This window comes from Temnothorax longispinosus, chromosome 3 (assembly GCF_030848805.1).
Source record: "Temnothorax longispinosus isolate EJ_2023e chromosome 3, Tlon_JGU_v1, whole genome shotgun sequence".
Lineage (NCBI taxonomy): Eukaryota > Metazoa > Arthropoda > Insecta > Hymenoptera > Formicidae > Temnothorax > Temnothorax longispinosus.
The window spans coordinates 12,649,473-12,669,466 of NC_092360.1; the positions used below are offsets into that span (position 1 = coordinate 12,649,473).

General features: G+C 36.9%; 2 protein-coding genes across 4 annotated transcripts in view; both read right to left on the reverse strand.

Moving 5' to 3' along the window:
* Positions 1 to 2,241: 2,241 nt before the first annotated feature.
* Positions 2,242 to 12,229, reverse strand: LOC139809750 (uncharacterized). The gene is made up of 5 exons (XM_071772899.1): positions 11,621 to 12,229; positions 9,259 to 10,790; positions 8,193 to 8,421; positions 7,081 to 7,381; positions 2,242 to 6,963 (listed from the first exon to the last, which is right to left on the reverse strand). Exons 2-5 carry the CDS (start codon positions 9,352 to 9,354, stop codon positions 5,448 to 5,450), a joined length of 2,142 nt encoding a protein of 713 aa, XP_071629000.1. The 5' UTR covers positions 9,355 to 10,790; positions 11,621 to 12,229; the 3' UTR covers positions 2,242 to 5,447.
* A 2,378-nt stretch (positions 12,230 to 14,607) lies between these two features.
* Positions 14,608 to 19,994, reverse strand: part of Salm (spalt major) — a 72,657-nt gene continuing 67,270 nt past the window's right edge. For 2 of the 3 annotated variants that reach the window (XM_071772992.1, XM_071772993.1), the window contains one exon: positions 14,608 to 19,776. In XM_071772992.1, the coding sequence (XP_071629093.1) occupies positions 19,378 to 19,776 (399 nt within the window). In that variant the 3' untranslated portion in view covers positions 14,608 to 19,377. The remainder of the gene's footprint in view (positions 19,777 to 19,994) is intronic. The other variant, XM_071772995.1, reaches the window with a different exon arrangement.

The following is a 19,994-nucleotide window of genomic DNA, read 5'->3' on the forward strand; positions in this document are numbered from 1 at the left end:
AAACAATAGTTCTGAACCCCCTGACGATAGTTCCGTACAGTTCTGACCACTGACTACCTTTAAATAATTATTAACCATTGTTATCAGCATATCACTCGTACTAGAGTGATATGCTATGCTTCTGCGACAAGTTCTCGGCTCGTTCGAAATTTTAAACAATAGTTCTGAACCCCCTGACGATAGTTCCGTACAGTTCTGACCACTGACTACCTTTAAATAATTATTAACAATTATTATCAGCATATCACTCGTACTAGAGTGATATGCTATGCTTCTACGACAAGTTCTCGGCTCGTTCGAAATTTTAAACAATAGTTCTGAACCCCCTGACGATAGTTCCGTACAGTTCTGACCACTGGCTACCTTTAAATAATTATTAACAATTATTATCAGCATATCACTCGTACTAGAGTGATATGCTATGCTTCTACGACAAGTTCTCGGCTCGTTCGAAATTTTAAACAATAGTTCTGAACCCCCTGACGATAGTTCCGTACAGTTCTGACCACTGACTACCTTTAAATAATTATTAACCATTGTTATCAGCATATCACTCGTACTAGAGTGATATGCTATGCTTCTGCGACAAGTTCTCGGCTCGTTCGAAATTTTAAACAATAGTTCTGAACCCCCTGACGATAGTTCCGTACAGTTCTGACCACTGACTACCTTTAAATAATTATTAACAATTATTATCAGCATATCACTCGTACTAGAGTGATATGCTATGCTTCTGCGACTAGTACTCGGCTCGTTCGAGATTTTAAACAACAGTTCTCAACTCCCTGACGATAGTTCCGTACAGTTCTGTCCACTGACTACCTTTAAATAATTATTAACCATTGTTATCAGCATATCACTCGTACTAGAGTGATATGCTATGCTTCTGCGACAAGTTCTCGGCTCGTTCGAAATTTTAAACAATAGTTCTGAACCCCCTGACGATAGTTCCGTACAGTTCTGACCACTGACTACCTTTAAATAATTATTAACCATTGTTATCAGCATATCACTCGTACTAGAGTGATATGCTATGCTTCTGCGACAAGTTCTCGGCTCGTTCGAAATTTTAAACAATAGTTCATTTTTAACGCCAGCACTCTCATCTACGAGAAATACGGGGTGCTGACAATTCTGATCGTTTTCTTCAGAGTTCCCGGCAGTTCTCACATAGTTCCGAGCATTAAATATGTTTTGACAAGAGTTTCAGCTATTTACTATTTTTAAACAATTTTTTAATTCGACCGCCAGCATCTCATCTACGAGAAATACGGGGTGCTGACAATTCCGATCGTTTTCTTCAGAGTTCCCGGCAGTTCTCACATAGTTCCGAGCATTTAAATACGTTTTGACAAGAGTTCCAGCTATTTACTATTTTTAAACAATTTTTTAATCTGACCGCCAGCACTTCATCTACGAGAAATACGGGGTGCTGACAATTCTGATCGTTTTCTTCAGAGTTCTCGGCAGTTCTCACATAGTTCCGAGCATTTAAATACGTTTTGACAAGAGTTCCAGCTATTTACTATTTTTAAACAATTTTTTAATCTGACCGCCACCACCTCATCTACGAGAAATACGGGGTGCTGACAATTCTGATCGCTTTCTTCAGAGTTCTCGGCAGTTCTCACATAGTTCCGAGCATTTAAATATGTTTTGACAAGAGTTTCAGCTATTTACTATTTTTAAACAATTTTTTAATTCGACCGCCAGCATTTCATCTACGAGAAATACGGGGTGCTGACAATTCCGATCGTTTTCTTCAGAGTTCCCGGCAGTTCTCACATAGTTCCGAGCATTTAAATACGTTTTGACAAGAGTTCCAGCTATTTACTATTTTTAAACAATTTTTTAATCTGACCGCCAGCACCTCATCTACGAGAAATACGGGGTGCTGACAATTCCGATCGTTTTCTTCAAAGTTCTCGGCAGTTCTCACATAGTTCCGAGCATTTAAATACGTTTTGACAAGAGTTCCAAAGAACTCTGAAGAAAACGATCGGAATTGTCAGCACCTCGTATTTCTCGTAGATGAGGTGCTGGCGGTCAGATTAAAAAATTGTTTAAAAATAGTAAATAGCTGGAACTCTTGTCAAAACGTATTTAAATGCTCGGAACTATGAAACGCGAAAAAAGGAAGTTGGGCTGGGATCTTGGAGACTTCACTGTGTATATCTAGGGTTAACAAGCAGCACTGCGCTGCTGCATTCTCGATGTTGCATACCAAGGAAGAAATCGATATAATATGCATATTTTTATTTTAAAAACCGTATATATGCAGCACACGGAAAGAATGGTTTTGCTGAATGTCTAAAAATTTAGCTGAATACAGATCTGAAAGTAATTTTGTTGGATCATCAAAATAATTATGTAGAACACTTAAACTGATTACTAAAATGTCAAAATTTTTTACAGCATCATCATATTTCAGCGACTTACTATAATTATTTTGATGGTGCAACAAAATTATTTTCAGATCTGTATCTAGCTAAATTTTTAGATACCTACAGTCGTTTTGGTTCGACCCAACTGGCCAAATTAATACTTTTACATATAATAATAATTTGGCCAGTTGGGTCGAACCAAAACGACTGTTGTTTTGAATTATTTACTGGCGACGGAAGTTACTTGTTTTGTTTTTAGATACCTACTTCAGCAAAATTGTTCTTTCCGTGTACATATTTTTATCAGGATCTAAATATCGCTAATATATATCACTAATGTAAAATGTATATAAAATAAGTCAGTTGTCGCGATTTGTACACTATACTTTCTAAGATCATGGATACGATAAAGTCTCCATCGTTTCCAGAAACAGATCAATATATGATTCAAATGAATGTTACGCGTCAAACTGGTTTGCAAATAAGTATAATGAATTTTATATATGTACTAGTAAAACATTTAGCGTTCATGTACCACTACTATGATGTATCCCCCTGAATCAGCTTTATTATTAAATTCTACTTTGGATGATATATCAGTTAATTAGAATCTCGACATCTATGTTTCAGTATCATTTTACAGATATGCTTATAATAGATTGCAAGTTCGAAATTTTTCACGATCTAATAAATAAAACTGTACGTATGAATTTACAATCATCCACAGTAGTATTTAAAGGGGTGAAACGTTTTGAAGACTCGACCGTTGAATTTGAGTCTAAGGATGGGAAATCGGTGAAATTTATGGAGAAGAACAGTATGTTATATCAAAAGAATTGTTGTACGTCACCAACAGTAACTATTTTAAGAATATATATTTTACACATGAGAGAAAAGAGAAACTTATGACAAATGGATTAATGACGCGTAATGAGTTAATATTTATTTTAAAGTAGATTAGTGTAAAGTAGATTGTGGCATTTAAAATTATCATGTGAACATTATTTGTTACGCTTTGTGAATCGCTTATTACCTTTTGTGAATTATGGCAGAAAGGATAAAAGGTTTATGGACATATTATAGTTATCTCACGAATCTCACGTGTTGGCGTTGAACGACCCTCCTTAAGAGTTCCAAGCTCATTGAAGCATGCGATTATCTTTCACTTTAGCCGGGGTGTCGAAGTTGGCCGGCCTTGCAACGTGGGAGAAGCGGACGCGATTCCCGCCACCGCTGCGAGTCGAGCCCCGGCGCCGGGTATGCTTGAAACTGAAACGCAATGCCAGTGCACTACGTTTGACATACCGCCACGATTTCTCCGAAATGGCACGGGATACAAAATTGTTATTAGTGATACAAATTAGTACAAAATGGGTACTAAATATTCTGATAGGTCCGGTTTGATTCTGCCGATTTGGTCCTGCTAGCTTAGAAGAGGTATTGAAGTCGCAACTTTTGTGGAAGTATTGTATTTTTTAATTTTTTCTTTGACTTAATTTCAATTGCCGCTATTTTCATAATGTGATTTCAACGATTCTAGTTTATTCCATAGACAAACTAATAAAAAAACTAAAATGTTTGAATTTTTTATTCCAAATAATTTATGTTAATAATTGCTATCGCTTTCGCCAGGAAGACAGGATATTTTTTTTGTAATGTGACAACATTGTATAACAACAAAAATAATTATTTTTATGACCTATAAAAATTTAGACATTTCTAAAACACTAATAAATGTAAAAGTTCAGAATCGCGCGCAATGGCGCGATTTATAGTTGTTTCTTAAAAAAAAAAAAATCTCAAAAATCTCAAGCGCGCAAGGTAAACTGCCTCTTAATGCTCGTAAATATCTCTATGATTGCCTGGTTAAATTATTCAATGAGCTATATATGGAAGAATATATGTATAAATAAATATTAAGTTATGCAATTATGTTCATATACGATAAAGGCTCCATAAACACGATATTCTCGAGAATATAGATTTGCGCGATCATGCTCGATGCCACCTATCAAGCCGTTTTATTTGACCGTTTGTATATAAAAACATTGCCCGTTTTCATTCGGAAATAAGATGGAAGTGGCAACATTCTACGAAATCGAAATATAGAATTTGTCAAAACAGTTCAACATTGTGACGGTTCTTCTGAATCCGACTAATCGAATCTAATCGAACCGAATTTCAGCTCCGGGGAATCTCTTCCCGGGCAAAACGCCTGTCTGAAAGAGTCCTCATCGGAGCATTTCGAGGACGTCTTTTAAACATGCACGTTGTCTGGATAAGTTGCTCCAGGCTTCGACTTAAATTATATTATCAGATACAAAAAGTTAATCACTCGAGCAGTCCATCGGATATGTCGTGCCTAAAGTAGAGATGTGCGAACTATTCGAATATGAATCAAATCGAATCGGATAAGATGTCTAATATGATTCGAATCCGAATTATTCAAAAATTTCGCTAGATGAATTGAATACGAATCATTATAAAAATCATATTTCCCGTTAATAAGCAGAAGTACAATTATGTTAATAGGTGCATTCAGTGAATGCAGTCAATATTATAACCGCTCACTGAGCAGCTAATTGTAAATAGCAGTTAAAAAGTTCATTTCTAATTTTTGGCATGCTCTGTGACATGACCCTATCAAATTGTAAGCAAAAGTTTGAATATTCGTAAGAAAATAGTAAGCTATGAGTATTGATAATAAAATAAACTATATTATTTTATTTTAATTTCTATGCATGTAATTGGATAATGTTATTGGATATTACATTAGAATATTTTAATAATTTATCTATGATCTTTCGTCTAATTGTTTCAGTTACTGGCATTAAATAAAGTATATTTTATATTAGTTTTACATTAAATATTTAAATATACTTTCTTTAAAAAGAATTTATATTTATATAATTAAAATTCTTTTTCCACATCAAAATATTCTCTTATTATCTACGTGTTAAAATTCAATCTAATAATACTTATATTTTATATTGTTAATTAAAAATTACATTTCAACGATTCGATTCGACATGAAAAAAAATTCTTGATTCGCACATCTCTGGCCTAAAGACAGTAACAATACAGACGCATGTTGAACTCGTCAACGCAGGCACTCTGGGTGCCGTAGGCGTTCAGCCTGCTGACCGACCCGGCCAACTTGCGGCTATTGTCGTCCGCTTTGTAGCGTACCGTACCCTCGAAGATCGCGTCACCCGGCGTGGTCTGTATGACCACCGTGTAATCCGTCAGCATCGCGCCGTCCGTCTTATCCAGCCAGACCTTCGCGTCCTTGATCATCTTCAAGCTCAAAGTCGCGCACATGGGATACCTATTCAACATGTCGTTCAGCTCTTTGACGAGGAACGACACGCTGTCCTGCAGGCCGGTGTCGTTCCACGAGACCGTGTTGCTGGTGTGACACATGCACCAGTGATCCGCGATGTGCGCCATGTCGCAGGTGCGAAAGTCCGGCACCGGCAGGAACCAACTGATGCCACGCGGGACGAGAGACGCGGCCTGGACCTTGATACGCCTCTTGAGATACGACTCGCGCAGACGATGCGGGTTCAGCAGATCCACCATCGTCTCGTGAAGGTCAAAGGGCGTCGTGAGGCTGTGGCTGTTTCTTCGAAGATTGCCCCAGGCCAGAGGAAACTTCTCGCGCCACCATCTCGGCAGCACGATGAAGACGAAGGGCAGACTGTCCTCGATCTTTCCCTGATACGTTTGCCGGAAGTCACCCCATCGCATACCGTGGTCGCTCATCACGATCAACGCCGTGCGATTCAGCAGACCATCGCGCGACGCGTACTCGATGAACTCGTGGTAGGAGTCGTCGCCCAGCTGAGGATACGTGAAGTAATCGTGGGTGAGACTCGCCTGCCAGATGAAGGCGAAGTAGAGCTCCGAGGAGAATTCGATCGCCGTTTTGCGAGTGTAATCCAGCATGCAATCGAAGGTCTTCCTGGTGCCGATGCACAGATTGGCGTTCAGCTTGTGGGTGTTGCCGACGTCGCTCTCGGCGGCGATGCAGTACGGTCTCAAATAATAATCCGTCGGTGGCTCGCGGAATCCCGGTTTCAGATAATTGAACGTGGTCATGCTGTAGGCGTCCTCGCCGAACACCGTGCGGTAACCAGCGGCGCTGAATTCCTTCCACAGGAGCGGACATTCGTCGAAAGTTTTGTTGGGCGTCTGCCAGCACGCGTCCCGGAACTCGTCCTGATTCAGGCCGCTCAGCACCGGGACGAGGTTCGGGTATGTGTTATCGGCGACCTTGGTGTAGCCCAACATCTCCGCGGCACCGAGGGATTGAAGCGACCTCACGGTCTTCGGCATCATCCTGTGGAAGTTCATTCTGGAGACCGAGTCGAGCCCGACGACGAGAACGCTGAGACGATCGTCGGCGATCGTGTCCACTCTCAGCGCCTGCCTGCATCTTTCCTCTATCTCAGGCTTACGTGGTAGGAAAGCGTAATAATCCTTGTATACCACTTCGTTGTTTTGGTAACATTCAACCTTTACGAATTCGGTATTTATAGTGCAGGAATCTTGGAAAGGATAGCAATTCGTGTCAAACCTGCAAACGTTCATTATCTAATTAAAAGGTATTTGTGGAACACACCACTTATACATATAATTTATGCATATATTACATATGATTATATTTTAATTTTTAATTGTTGACAATACTAACGTAACAGCATTGTCATTATCTTTTGTTCGCCAAAATGGTCGCCAGCAGCAACTTAACGGCCCGCCCGGACTGTTGTGGAATTCGTTCCACGCAACTGGGTTAATGAATAGCGCGGTATTGTTCGATTCAATCAATGGTGGAAAACTTCCATATTCGCATTCGAACACGTCTTTTGTTATGAAACGTCGAACAGCAGGATCGAAGGGATCCATCGCTGGTAATCGACATCCTTTGTTGCGAACTAGAAAGCCACCATTGCCTGTTGGCATGTATACGTTTGACGCTGTCGAGACATATTCCTCTGTAAAATTACGAATTAGTAATTAAAATTGACGTGGAAATATACGAAAATGATTTAAATCTAAACAAGATTTTCGCTGCTACAGTTTATCAAGAAAGATTTGAGCAATATAAAATTTAAATCATTTTTACATGATTGATTTTTTAATGATTTATTACTTAGTAATTAGATTTAAATTAAGATTTTGTTAAAATAACAGTGATTTGAAATTAAGTAAAAGAATTTGAGCAATTTGAATTAAATATGAGGTTTTATTATTCACTTTTGTATCTTTAGAGTATCTTTAGTTTTTATGTTTCTTTTCAATCATTTGCATTTTAAAAACATTGATATATCGAAGTTTCTGCTAAGAAAAAATCCATTTTTCTTTAAATTGATCAAAGAATATACTTTCGAATATCTTGTTTTTGTTTAAACATTATTTGCATTAATTATATAAGCACGCATTATTGTCAGCGCTACAAAAAGTATGTACTAGTTTTATAACAATTTACAATAATAATATAACTATCTATGCGCAAATGATCTGATATATGTGGTTTTTGTGCGCTATATTTTACGTCTTTACGACCGTCGCAGAAAATTCTATGACACTTACATATGCACAGCTTTGATAGCATTTTATACCCCAGTTGGTTTTGCAATTGTAAAATATTATTTTATTTAACAGTTGCAAAAACTTCTTAGTGGTTGTTGCTTGTATATACTTGTACGTTGATATTATTTCTTGCCACGACACACACTCATTTGTATTTGAATTAGCCTTGCACGAAAAAATCAAACACGTGATTGATAATGATCTAATACTTACGCGATATTACATCTTGAGCAGTCGGTTTAGCCATTGCTCCGAATCGGATGATCCGAAATTGACCGGTATTGTAGCTGTTGATAATGAGAAGCGACGTTAGTAGAAAAACTAATAGCGCGATTAGCCATCTTCGTAGTCGCGAACCTCCTTTTTGTATTTTAGTTTTAATTAATGCCGTGGTAGATTCACACTCATCGTCAACAGCTTTTTTGCCGCCGCGAAACAGTGCCTGTTAAAGAAAAGCGTTTTTTTTTTAGTATATACGTTGAAGCTCATTTAAAGCTACCTGATATGTGCATGGTAATGTGCATCAATGTATTAACAATAAGTTATAAATGATAAGATAAAATTAAATCGGCTTCTAAAGCTTTCTATATAAGAAGATCGATTTTGTTATACGATTTACTTCAATATTTTTTCGAGTGATTGAAATTTACATTCAAAATCAAGAAGAGCTTTCTCTCTCTTTCTCCCTCTCTCTCTCTCTCTCTCGTAAGTTGTATTGAAAATAGCCCGACTAATTAAAAGATTAATAAGTATCACAAAATTAGACATTATAACTTATAATTTGCTATAGACATGCACTACAATTAAAAATTTGCAAGTAATAAAAATATCGTTAATAAATGCTTCTCATTTGTAGTTAATAATTGAATTTTGAGACAACAAATAAACTAAAACTTTGAATTGTACTTATTATAACAAACGAGTGAAATCAACGTCTATGAAGCTCAACATTCACTGCATATAATTATACTTGATTAAAATGCGCAAAGAGCGAATATTTATTAAAAATTTGTCTTTAGTGTATATATATTTCTTTGTTTTATACAAAAATTAATGAATATTCTGATGGTTGCCCTGCAGTGTTAAAAAGAAGTGTCTTGAATAATATATTATTTTACTAGATCGACATACATAAAGAAGAGTATAATACTGCTAAGATCCAATAACTGTTCACAATGAAAGAAAATAATTGCGCATAGAGCATGCACGTATATTAGAAGAATTAATGTGCTTTTTTGGGGGAGGGGGAGAGAAGAAAGAAACAAAAGGTTTATTTTACCTCCTCGAGAGAATGGTGTTCACGCATAACAGAGCGGTTGCATGCATCAAGCACTTTCGTATGTGTAAGGTAGAATTGCACAATCAGTATATACATTATGTCCAGTGCGTTTGTTTCTACGGCAGCGATAACAGGACACCGATAGCACTTTCGGTCTAGACATCTGTCTCGCTAACTAGCCTAAATTGGAACTCGCGGATTTAAATTTGCAGGGCTCCGTATTTCTCTCGTTTGTTCCAATACAAAAGAAATATATTATTAATTATATTGTTATGCCTATGTCTTTGCCGTTACTGCGTCGAAATTTTTTTTTCTCACGAAGAACGGCATTTTAAGAGATAGAATTAAATTGAGCAGTCTTGGTCCTTCTATTTTCCATCACTCTTTGCAAAGATCAAGAGTCTCTTTTTATTTCCTTATGTATATCGTTCTCATATCGTTCCACGTAGACACGATTACTCATTGCGAAAGCTCATGAACACTGTAATTCGCATTAAAAAGCGCGACAAATACATCGAACGTTAATAGCGCAATGTTTTATATAGGAGTTAGCCCGTAGTGTGTAGCACGCACACCAGAACTCAAAATGCGCAAACATGTCTATTTTTGCATCGAAAAAGCGAATGCTTTTCTCTCAATGATTGTCTATCTAAAATGAGCTGAGGATTGGCGAAAGGTGTCTCTCTCTCTTTTTTCGTTGTTTCCCCTCTTCTCTTAACGGTCATTAGACTCACGTTTCTTCTACGAAGTGACGATATGTTCGTGTGGTCCATGAATATATCGTAGGAACGATTACGAGAGATTATGGCAGATTATGAAATTATGAGCGCGATTGTTGAAACTATGCGATCTAAGCCCCTCGCTGATGCTCTTCGCGTTTAATCTAGCGGCCCCCGCGTGCACGCGCGGACCTGGAAGACTTCTGGAACGTTGACTGCGGAGCGCCATTCTGCCGGCATATTATATATAACAATATATCGCTACACTGCATTTAAGGGGCGTTTCGGTTTAATCGCCACGATTTGTTTCTATTTCTCGATTCGGCACGTATACGTTAAAGCGATAACTTTTGCACGGGCGGCAGCGAAGCTGGCACTTCCGAGATGCCGTCGCGGTCGGCTCGTGTTTATATTGTTCGAATTAATTTGTGTTCGCTCGACATGCCGTTCGATCGAACTTCTTGGGTTTTAGGTCCTCGTATCTACCTGTTGATCGCTAGCCTGTGAACCATCTTTTTCGCCGATATGTATATAATAAAAAAAGGACTGATCGCGCAAATAATCAGGCCTGTTCGAGTTCCATCGGGCGGCTGGAATCCGTAATTACTTGTGCCACCGTAATTCTTCCCAACGATAACAATTGCGGCGCATCTATACTATATAATTTAAAGAGCGGAGCCTCAGCACTATCTCTTCTGTCTCTTCTCCGTCCCACTAAGCGTTTTGCTCATTTTTTTCTTCCTAGATCTATTTGGTTGTGTGTTATGCTTGACGTATACATCTCCAGAGAAGGTGCATCCATCGATTGTATTCCTGAAACATTATCCACCGTTTAGTTACGTTGATACTCCTTTGCAGAGAAATGTTTCTTTCTCGGTGATAAGTGATAAAGTTATTAATATTTCTGGATATAAATACTTTATGAAATAAATTAATTAAAAATTTACGAATTTTTGAATTAATTTATAGAATCGATCTTTCTTTTTAATAAAAATCACAAAATATGAATAAATACAATAAAATCTAATATTTTTAATTTGATTTTAAATATACTTGAACATATAATTTTAATCTAATTAATTTCTTATTTTTAAATTTTTAATTCAGTTTTTATTTGATTTTAATTTTAAATTAATTATATAATATTTATCTATTTATTAAAAACAAAAAGTTAAAGCAAAAAAGTCTTCTATAAAAGTTATTTATTTAGTGAAAACAATTACATTAAAATAAATCCTGTCTTGATAAGATTATTTGTAAATAATAAGAAATAAAACTTTGTTTACTATTTTTAAATGTTTTATCTAAATTAAAAATTGTAAGATAAATACTTGATTTCTTATTTCCTTTAGTTATAATAATGAATCCAATCTTAGATTTTTTAGTACAAATATAGAAGAATATCTTCGTAAAGATTTTTTTAGATGTTTCACCTAGTTATTTATATATAAATAAATCACTTAGTTACCTATTATGTAAATATCTTTTTTTATTTTTTTTTCTATTCTGATTTGAAAATTAAATAAACTTGTAGACAACGAGGATTTTAGAGCAATTGCGTTTGTTAATCTTATAGTATCATATATAAGATAACATCGGAGATTGTCAACAGGCGCGGGACCTGAAGTAAGATATATACGTACATTCGGTCGAATCTTGCGTCCTTGCGCATGTGAACTTGAAGAGATGAAACTCTCAAACAGCTGTTTTTAGATATCCACTATGATTTCGCGGATAAAGCACGCGGAGTGATCGAACGTGATGCATATTCAGGAATACTTTTTTTTCTCAGTATAACAACACCCGGATAAAATCTCTAAAAACTTCTTATAGTGCAATTTCAAATTGCAGCGACGAGGCACCGTCGTTATTACACTCTCCTAATATCTTATTTCTCCAAGTAAAATCGTCGACAATTATCTTCCTCGGCCACACTTATTGTACAGAATCCGCACTCTCGGAGATACGCGAATAAAGATAAAAACATCAGCCAGGATCCTCGTCTTCTTCTGGGGAGGCGGGGGGAATATACAGATCGACGTTTGGGCTACCGATCCGACGGCTTCTCCCTCGTCATCTTCGCGCCGATTTCCGGTCTGTTTATCGGAGGACGCGCGGGGTGAAAAACGCACACGTTCGTCGGTCGATCCTCGGGGATGCTTCGGCAGGCGTTGCCGCGCCCCGGCGAGCTGGGATTTAACCGAGAGTGCGTGCGGACGCCGCGACCGGCCGAGACTGGGCGAGAAGTGACGAGACGTGGAGGAGGACCAGGGTTCCTGGTCGATAGCGGAGCACGCGCGTTTCTTCGGCGTGCGGCGACGAGAGACGGCTAGACCAGTGTACAATGCACAATTTGCCAGAATCACACCAAAACGGAACGAAATTATGTTCTTGGTCGCGGAGGTGATGTGACGCGTGGGGCGTATAAACTGTATATTTCGAATATTGCAGAGTTTTAGATCATGTAATATATCATTTTCCCATGTTTCCACGCGACGTATCACTTTTTTTGAGTTACATGGTAATCTGTAATTTTTTGCAACGTAAGCTTCCGTGCGCGTGTTGATTTTACATGAATCGCACACAAGTTCGGTAATAAAACGGCACTTAAACACTTCCATCACTCTTAAATATTTACGAAATTATTAAAAACAGAAGAGATAAATACGAGTAGCTAAAATTTTTTTTTTTATAATTTAAGATTAAGAAACTTAGAACAGGTCTGAAAGCTTCTGAATGATGTAAAGTTCGAGTTCGAAGTTACGGACGATTCGAGGTATTCGACTACTGAATTCTGAACGTGTGTATCGAGAAAATTCAATCACGTCTCACTATCTGCATCTCATTTCTGTTGATATCGATTTATCGTCGTTTGTTAATGATTGTTGGTCGATGCAATTTCCGTTAATTACAATCAAATTCGTTTTTTTTGCAAAATATAGTTCACGAAATTTAATATCCAAAATGATTGTTGAATCTTAAAATTAATTAATTCATAATACATAATTAATTTTATAGATTAATTAATTTTGTATATGGATTATAGAACAGATGAATTATATTTCTTTCTTTATATACTTATATTGTTCTTATATTCTTATATCATATAAGATCTTTATTAAGATCTTGTATACTTTTTCATATAAATTTCTCTACTGCATTCTATAATTGCTAGAAACAAAATAAAAAATTATAGTTATGCGTGTAACTGATCGCATTGGGATGTAACACATATATACGTATATCTCGACCTTGTATGTATATATAACGCCACTGCGAGTATCGCATCCATAAAAGTTATCGTTTCATTAACTACGACTGATAAGTCTGCAATTATAAACGGACCAATCAATGAGCGATTTGATAACATTGATGTTAATTGCAAGTAGAGCAAGAATTCCAATGCCTCAGATCTGTGTTAAGACATAAAGTTGATATGCGAAACAACTGTATATTGGAGAGCTTATCTATCTATCAAAGAATTAATATTAATGAACAATACTGTTATATATTATATATAAGCGCGATTATATTATACAAATCCAATTTTCTTGTCAGTATATAGCTATAAAGTATAGGTATATAACTTTTTTATTAATCCTAAAAAGAAAATGATATTTTCAAACTGCAGTGACGCTGAAAAGTATAATCGCGTGTTATCATACAGTAAAGTACAATATAATGAAGTTATTATCGAATGTGACAAATGTCAATGGAATATACATCGACACTGGTTATTGGTTCTGGTGTTTCAATGTATATGTTTTGATGTATATTAGTTATGTTATGTATTCTTTGATAGATAGATAAGCTCTCCAATATACAGTTGTTTCGCATATCAACTTTATATCTTAACACAGATCTGAGGCATTAGGATTCTTGCTCTTTTTGAATTTTATAAATTACATGTAGTATTCTTCAATATATTTACGTGATTAATAAATCACAATATATTACTATATTAATTATATCTGTACTTTTATCAGTAGTTGATAAATTTGTGAACCATGATGTTGACAAATGAAAAGTAATAGCTTTTGTAGATTTCGCGTACCGACGGGGATATTACCTCGTGTAGATTAAACCTATCAGGTACACACTTGGCGTCATATTTCTCCACCTTGAATGTGACCTACCACTTTCGAATGTGTCAGGGTTAAAAGAGTATCATTTAAAAAGATAGTGAGTAGTAAATGTTTAAAGAAGAATTGGCAACAAAAAACGAAGAAATAATTAAGAAAATTGAAGATAAAAAGATGAAATGTAAACTCTTCTTTTGTTTATTATATAATTGACTTCTTAAGAATATACTTTGCATTTCATTCTTTTGTATTGATTATTCTTCAGATCAAAATATTAGTACGAATTAGCCAATTAAATTTATGTAACTGCAGTTAATAATTAACCGTAAAATTATAATATATTAAATTAAAAAAGGTAAGAGATTCCGTATTAAAAAAAAAACATTACGAGATTGTAACTTTTAATTGAATATTCCATCAATTCTATATAAAAGAAGAAGCATTATGCTTATAAATAATCCCGTTGATTTAAATCTCACTGTTTCATCGTCATAATAATGGTTTATTGTTGAAGTGATATAGTTATAATGATTCGTAACGTATTTAACTACAATGATAGGTCTTTTATCTAATACAGTCGTGTTTATACATGGATTATACAATATTTACAGTAACTTAAGATCGTACAAGCAATACTTTTCTTGGACAATTTCACAGGACATTACGCCAGGTAAATGGCCGCCGGGATATTTTTTTTTTCGTCTGCGTCATACAACGTTTCATTCGCACGTATGTAAAGTATATTTATACGGCGTACATGTGTGTGCGCGCCCCTTAAATGCGTATCAATCGTTAAATTACGAAAATTTTGGTAATACACTTACGATGTACATCGACTGTTCGCTAATCGCTTTGCTATACTTATCCGACCATTTATTCGCCACTCATTCGCTATTTACAATACAGTTTTCTTCGCGCTTCGCTCGTAAAAGGGTCGTCATCCTTCGATATACTTTCTCGAAACGGAGAAAGAAATATTACATTTTCTTCTACAGAAAGATCTGTAATTTTTTTTATATGTCATGTTAATTATCACGTCGAATATAAGTGGCGGAAGATTTTCTAATTCTCGAAAGATCGTCTCGCTTCTGGATTGTCATTATGAAATTATTACGGGAAATTTGCGTATTTGTGTATTTTTGCGAAATGTACAAGTCCATAGAAAATGATCTATGACATCGTAAAACAACTATCAATTGGTAATCAGCTGGTTAAAGATCGGGATTATTAAATCAGTAAAACGTTTGAACGGTTCACACATCGAACTTGCACTTCTCTCCTCGATACGAATAAATTTACACCGCCGCTATTAAGATTACTCTTACACATCGAAGACGAATATTATCCGGTGATATATATATATATTTTTCCATTCTTTCCAGCACGCCTCCCTCCTTTTCGAAAACGTAAAAATATAATCTGATTTAATAAGTACAAAACGTCGATATGCTTCGATGCATCAAGTTCAATCGCTCTTTCTTCTTTGGTCGAGTCAAGTCTACCTCGACGGCTAACGGAACTCGCAAGTTTCTCGGCACATCCTCCCGCAGACGAACGAACACACTGTGCACTGGTAAAATTAGCAAGCGGCTATCAGCGATTTTGATTTTTCGCGGACGCGACGTACCTAGAAGAAGCGACAATTTCGCTTCGAGTGACATATTTTGTTTTCTTATTTTTTGTGTGCTTTTTCCTGTCTTTTTTGGTAACGTTACGCGACGAGAAAGAGAGTTCTTCCGGGATCTTCCCTAACTCTTGTTAATCTTTCTCTCTAACTAGAAATCGGATGAATTGTTCTATCGACGAAGTGTGTTCACTGGAGGTGCGTATATGTTTTCTTTTTCTAGTTGCACGCGCACTTTATTTTTAGTTGTGTCGTCGTGTAGCATGCGTACCGCTGTAACGTAATTCGCTGTGTTACGTGTAAGGTTGGCTTTTTCGTCTTAAAAAGGAGAAGATACATAGAAGCCGTATTACACGAGTATTAATTTGTGAATATGTACATACATGTAGGATCGATTACACGTAAAACTTCATCTCGTGTCCAGTCATACTGATTACGATATCATTAACATGCACGCAGACCTTTCACGAATTTCAGAGATGATTATAAAATGTTTAAGTGTACCGTGGCTATACATTTACGAAGAAAGTTAATCGGAAGTAAAGTAATTAGCGTTGCGGCAATAAATAATCTTTTCGACGAATAGAGTTCACCCTACATAAATAGTTTCCTCCGCACGTATAAAAATTCAGTCATTCATTTTCAATAATTCACATAATATAATTCTTTATCGTTGACCACTGCAAGTATTTAAAATATTTCGTTTACAAATTTTATATCAAGTGAAATTTACATGCGAGAGTTTCAATATTGCTTCTGCAAATGCGGAGGGTAAGTTTAAAATTACGGTAAATTTTTGTGTTACCGAGTCAAATAATATTTTTTCGCAATGTTGGATATCCGTTGTTGACAATATAACGTATATTGTCATGTTTTTTCTAAGAAAAAAAAATATCTGTTTCGTTACATATGTGATTTTATTAAATATTTGGTATTATTTATGTAAAGAATTACATTTTTTATGTGGATACGGTAGATGTACATAGACGATAGGTACCAGAATCGGAACTTCGCGAAAAAAGCGAATAATAAATAAATTATAAATTAGTGCACGTTGTAAATGTGTGGTATACGGCGTTTCATTGGCGATGCTTCGATCGTTCAGTAATTGATTAAATAACGATATAGATAATAATGATTATATACTATTGTATCAAGTCATTATTGGCTATTTTCAATTGACGTTTGATAAAAGAGCTGAATTACGCGCAATCAATAATGTAAAAGATTTTGTAAATGTTATGCCGTTAAAATGTGTCGAATGTCGTAGTAATGTATATTTTACTTACATAGACATGTTTTTTTTACTAAAGTTATTTACTAAAAAATCACAGATAAAAGATTAATATTTAAAATTCTTCTATAAATTATTATTAGAATATAATTAACTTTCTAATAATTACAATCGCGTTTAAAAAAATATATTAAAACATAGCCAATGGTATAGTCATAGTCTCTCTCATATTTGTATAAATTAACAAATATTTGTTTCGAATCATTCGTAAAATTGAAAAATAAAATAAAAAATGACTTTGTCAGAAGTTTTCGAAAATTTTAAATAACGTCTGACATTATCATTCCTCCAATCCAAATGATAATTTCTTTTTGTTTCACAAAAATGAATAACATTGTATATAATCCATATAAATTAATGGGCGGTGCATCTGCGGATACAAACAATTCCAATAAAAATTACAATAAATATTATAATAATTTTTAGTACCCCAATTTATTATTATAATATTTATTACAATTGTTTTTGTAACTTTACTGTCGTAATTATAATAATAAATATTATAACATTTATAATATTTATTATAAATGTTATAATTAATATTTAAATGTTATATTAATATTTATTTTATCAAGTTAAAATTAATCATTTTAATTTCGTTAAATAATGAATATTTACAACGACAACACAAACATCGCCGATGATGTGTGGAGGATGGACGTTTAATTAGCAATAGTACTGTTATTTCTTTTTAATTATTTCACTGATTCCGAGGCATTCGCAGACATTCGCAATACATCGCATGCTGTGTACCTCCTGCATACGTTTCATTCATGCGTGTAAACGATAATAAATTTATTATCATTATTATAATACTATAATACAAGATATAAGTACATTGGTTTAGTGATTGCAGGCTGCTCCTCTCATATCACAGCGAGGGGCGCTGCCGGGCCCGCTTCCTAAATTACACTTACACTCCATCATCCTCGCATTTGTTTCGTTCTATAATTTCGTTTTTTTTTTCTATCGCACATACACGTCGCACGCATACACATCGTAAACAAACGGAAGCAACACATATACAATCGCGCGTATATACAACTCGCACAATTGACGCCCTATTGCATCAATACAGTGTATGTATGTATACATATGTATATACGCATATATATAATCATGTATTTATATATTTATATTTATAATATATACACATATATATACTACTCCATGTATATTTGTATATATATATGCATATATATTAATGTATATTTATATATAGTTATGTATATAAGTATTTATAACGTAGCCTTAGATAACCCGGAGAGGTGACCACCGCTGTCGCGAATGGACGGTCGAACTGTGTCGGGGACGTCCGCAAGGACGCGACGCCACGTGTCTTGCGGCTCCAACATGCCTGCGCTCGCCTACCCTCGCGAGCTGAGCTCAGTCTAGGCGTCGCGTCTCAGCGCGGGGACTCCCGTGCGAGAGATTCGCGAATCGTTAACGTAGATACGTTATTATGCACGTTTTACGAGGCTCGATCGAGCACGCGCGCGGGATCAATATTTAAGCGGAACGTCTCGTCACCCAGCCGCCCGCATCGCGGCGAGAGCTTCGGCTTGAATAAACGATGAACGCGAGCGGCGCCAGCGGTGACGCGGTCGAGCCTCATCGCGTATCGAGAGTATCCGTATCGAGGTCGAAACTCTCGGTGTCTCCTAGCCTACTCGGAAGCCGTCGACGGATCGATGGAATCTACCGACCCCTTTTACGCATATTAAGACTAGCGCGATAATAGGAACATGGTGTCTTCGCTTGCAGACATTGAAAACCACTACCGGGCGTGGGAAGGGACAAGGAAGGAAGAGGAAGAGATAGATGGAGAAGGAGAGAGAGAGATGGGGGGGGGGGCGTAGGGATATGTTGTCACTCGTACGTAGAGAAATGCCAAAAGCAACTGTATCACCAACGAGCTACGCTCGGTCGCGCGATTGTCCCCGGTGATCGTTCCGATCGTTCCGATCGTGCTCTCCCGACGTGAGAAATTAGGCGTATTTTCAGTTCCGAAGATTGTCTTCCTTTGAAATGCAGCACGGATACAGCACGGAAAAAAATAGTCATTGTATATTGTAACTGTTCCGACCGGGATTTGCGGAATCATTTCTAGGCGGTGCATCATTGCGTTTGAAAACTTCCACTCCTGATGATCTAGCAAGACCAAATGAGTCGATGGTAAACCTTCGCCGATTGGGACGGAGGGATGGCGGGGTCGAGACTACCCCCGCTGTCAACATTCGCTCGTCGCGACTCTTCTCTTCTTCTTCTAAACTAATTCAGTCTGAGAGAATTGTATCGATTATATTATCAGCCTCTTACGCGGCGGAGATTCGGCCGCTATGAACGGACGATCGCGCGCCTATCGTGCAGTTAGATGGAAAGATATGTATCCGTTAAGTTTCACGCGGCTAATCCCTCTCCCCTTGCCGGTGGCGGTGGTAGCCGTGCTGTGGGCGGGGTGGCGTCATTCTCGGTTCTACTCGGTGTTTCTCGGTCAAAATGATGTTGAAGGGTATCGCCGGTCCAGGACACGCTGGCGGACGTTTGATTGCCGCCGTTGGACGACGCGCCGGGCGAGTGCGAGGGCGACGGTGTTTGGAAGAGCATGGATCCCGAGGGTATCGCGGACTTGCCGTCCAGAGGCCCGTTGCTGGTCGGCCCCATCGGTTGTTTGTCCAGGGAGAAACCACCCGCGCCGGCACCGTACACCGAGCCGAACAGGCTCGCCGCGTACTTGCCCGCGCTCAAGGAATGAGGCGGTAACCCGTTGCTACTTTGAATCACCGAAATCTCGTTCAGCTGTAAGTAATGCACGCCGTCTGGTTAGGTTTATTCGAGGGCAATTACCTACAAAAATGAAAATAAACGGTGATCGTTAATGCGGCTCCCCGTGACGCCTCTAGAGTTCAATCGTTACGTAAAGTACCGTTAAACGTCTTAAATTGAACAGCAATCGTTATATAAAGGTCGAAATTGCGATAAAACAAAAATTTCCGCGAATTTACTCGGAGTTGATT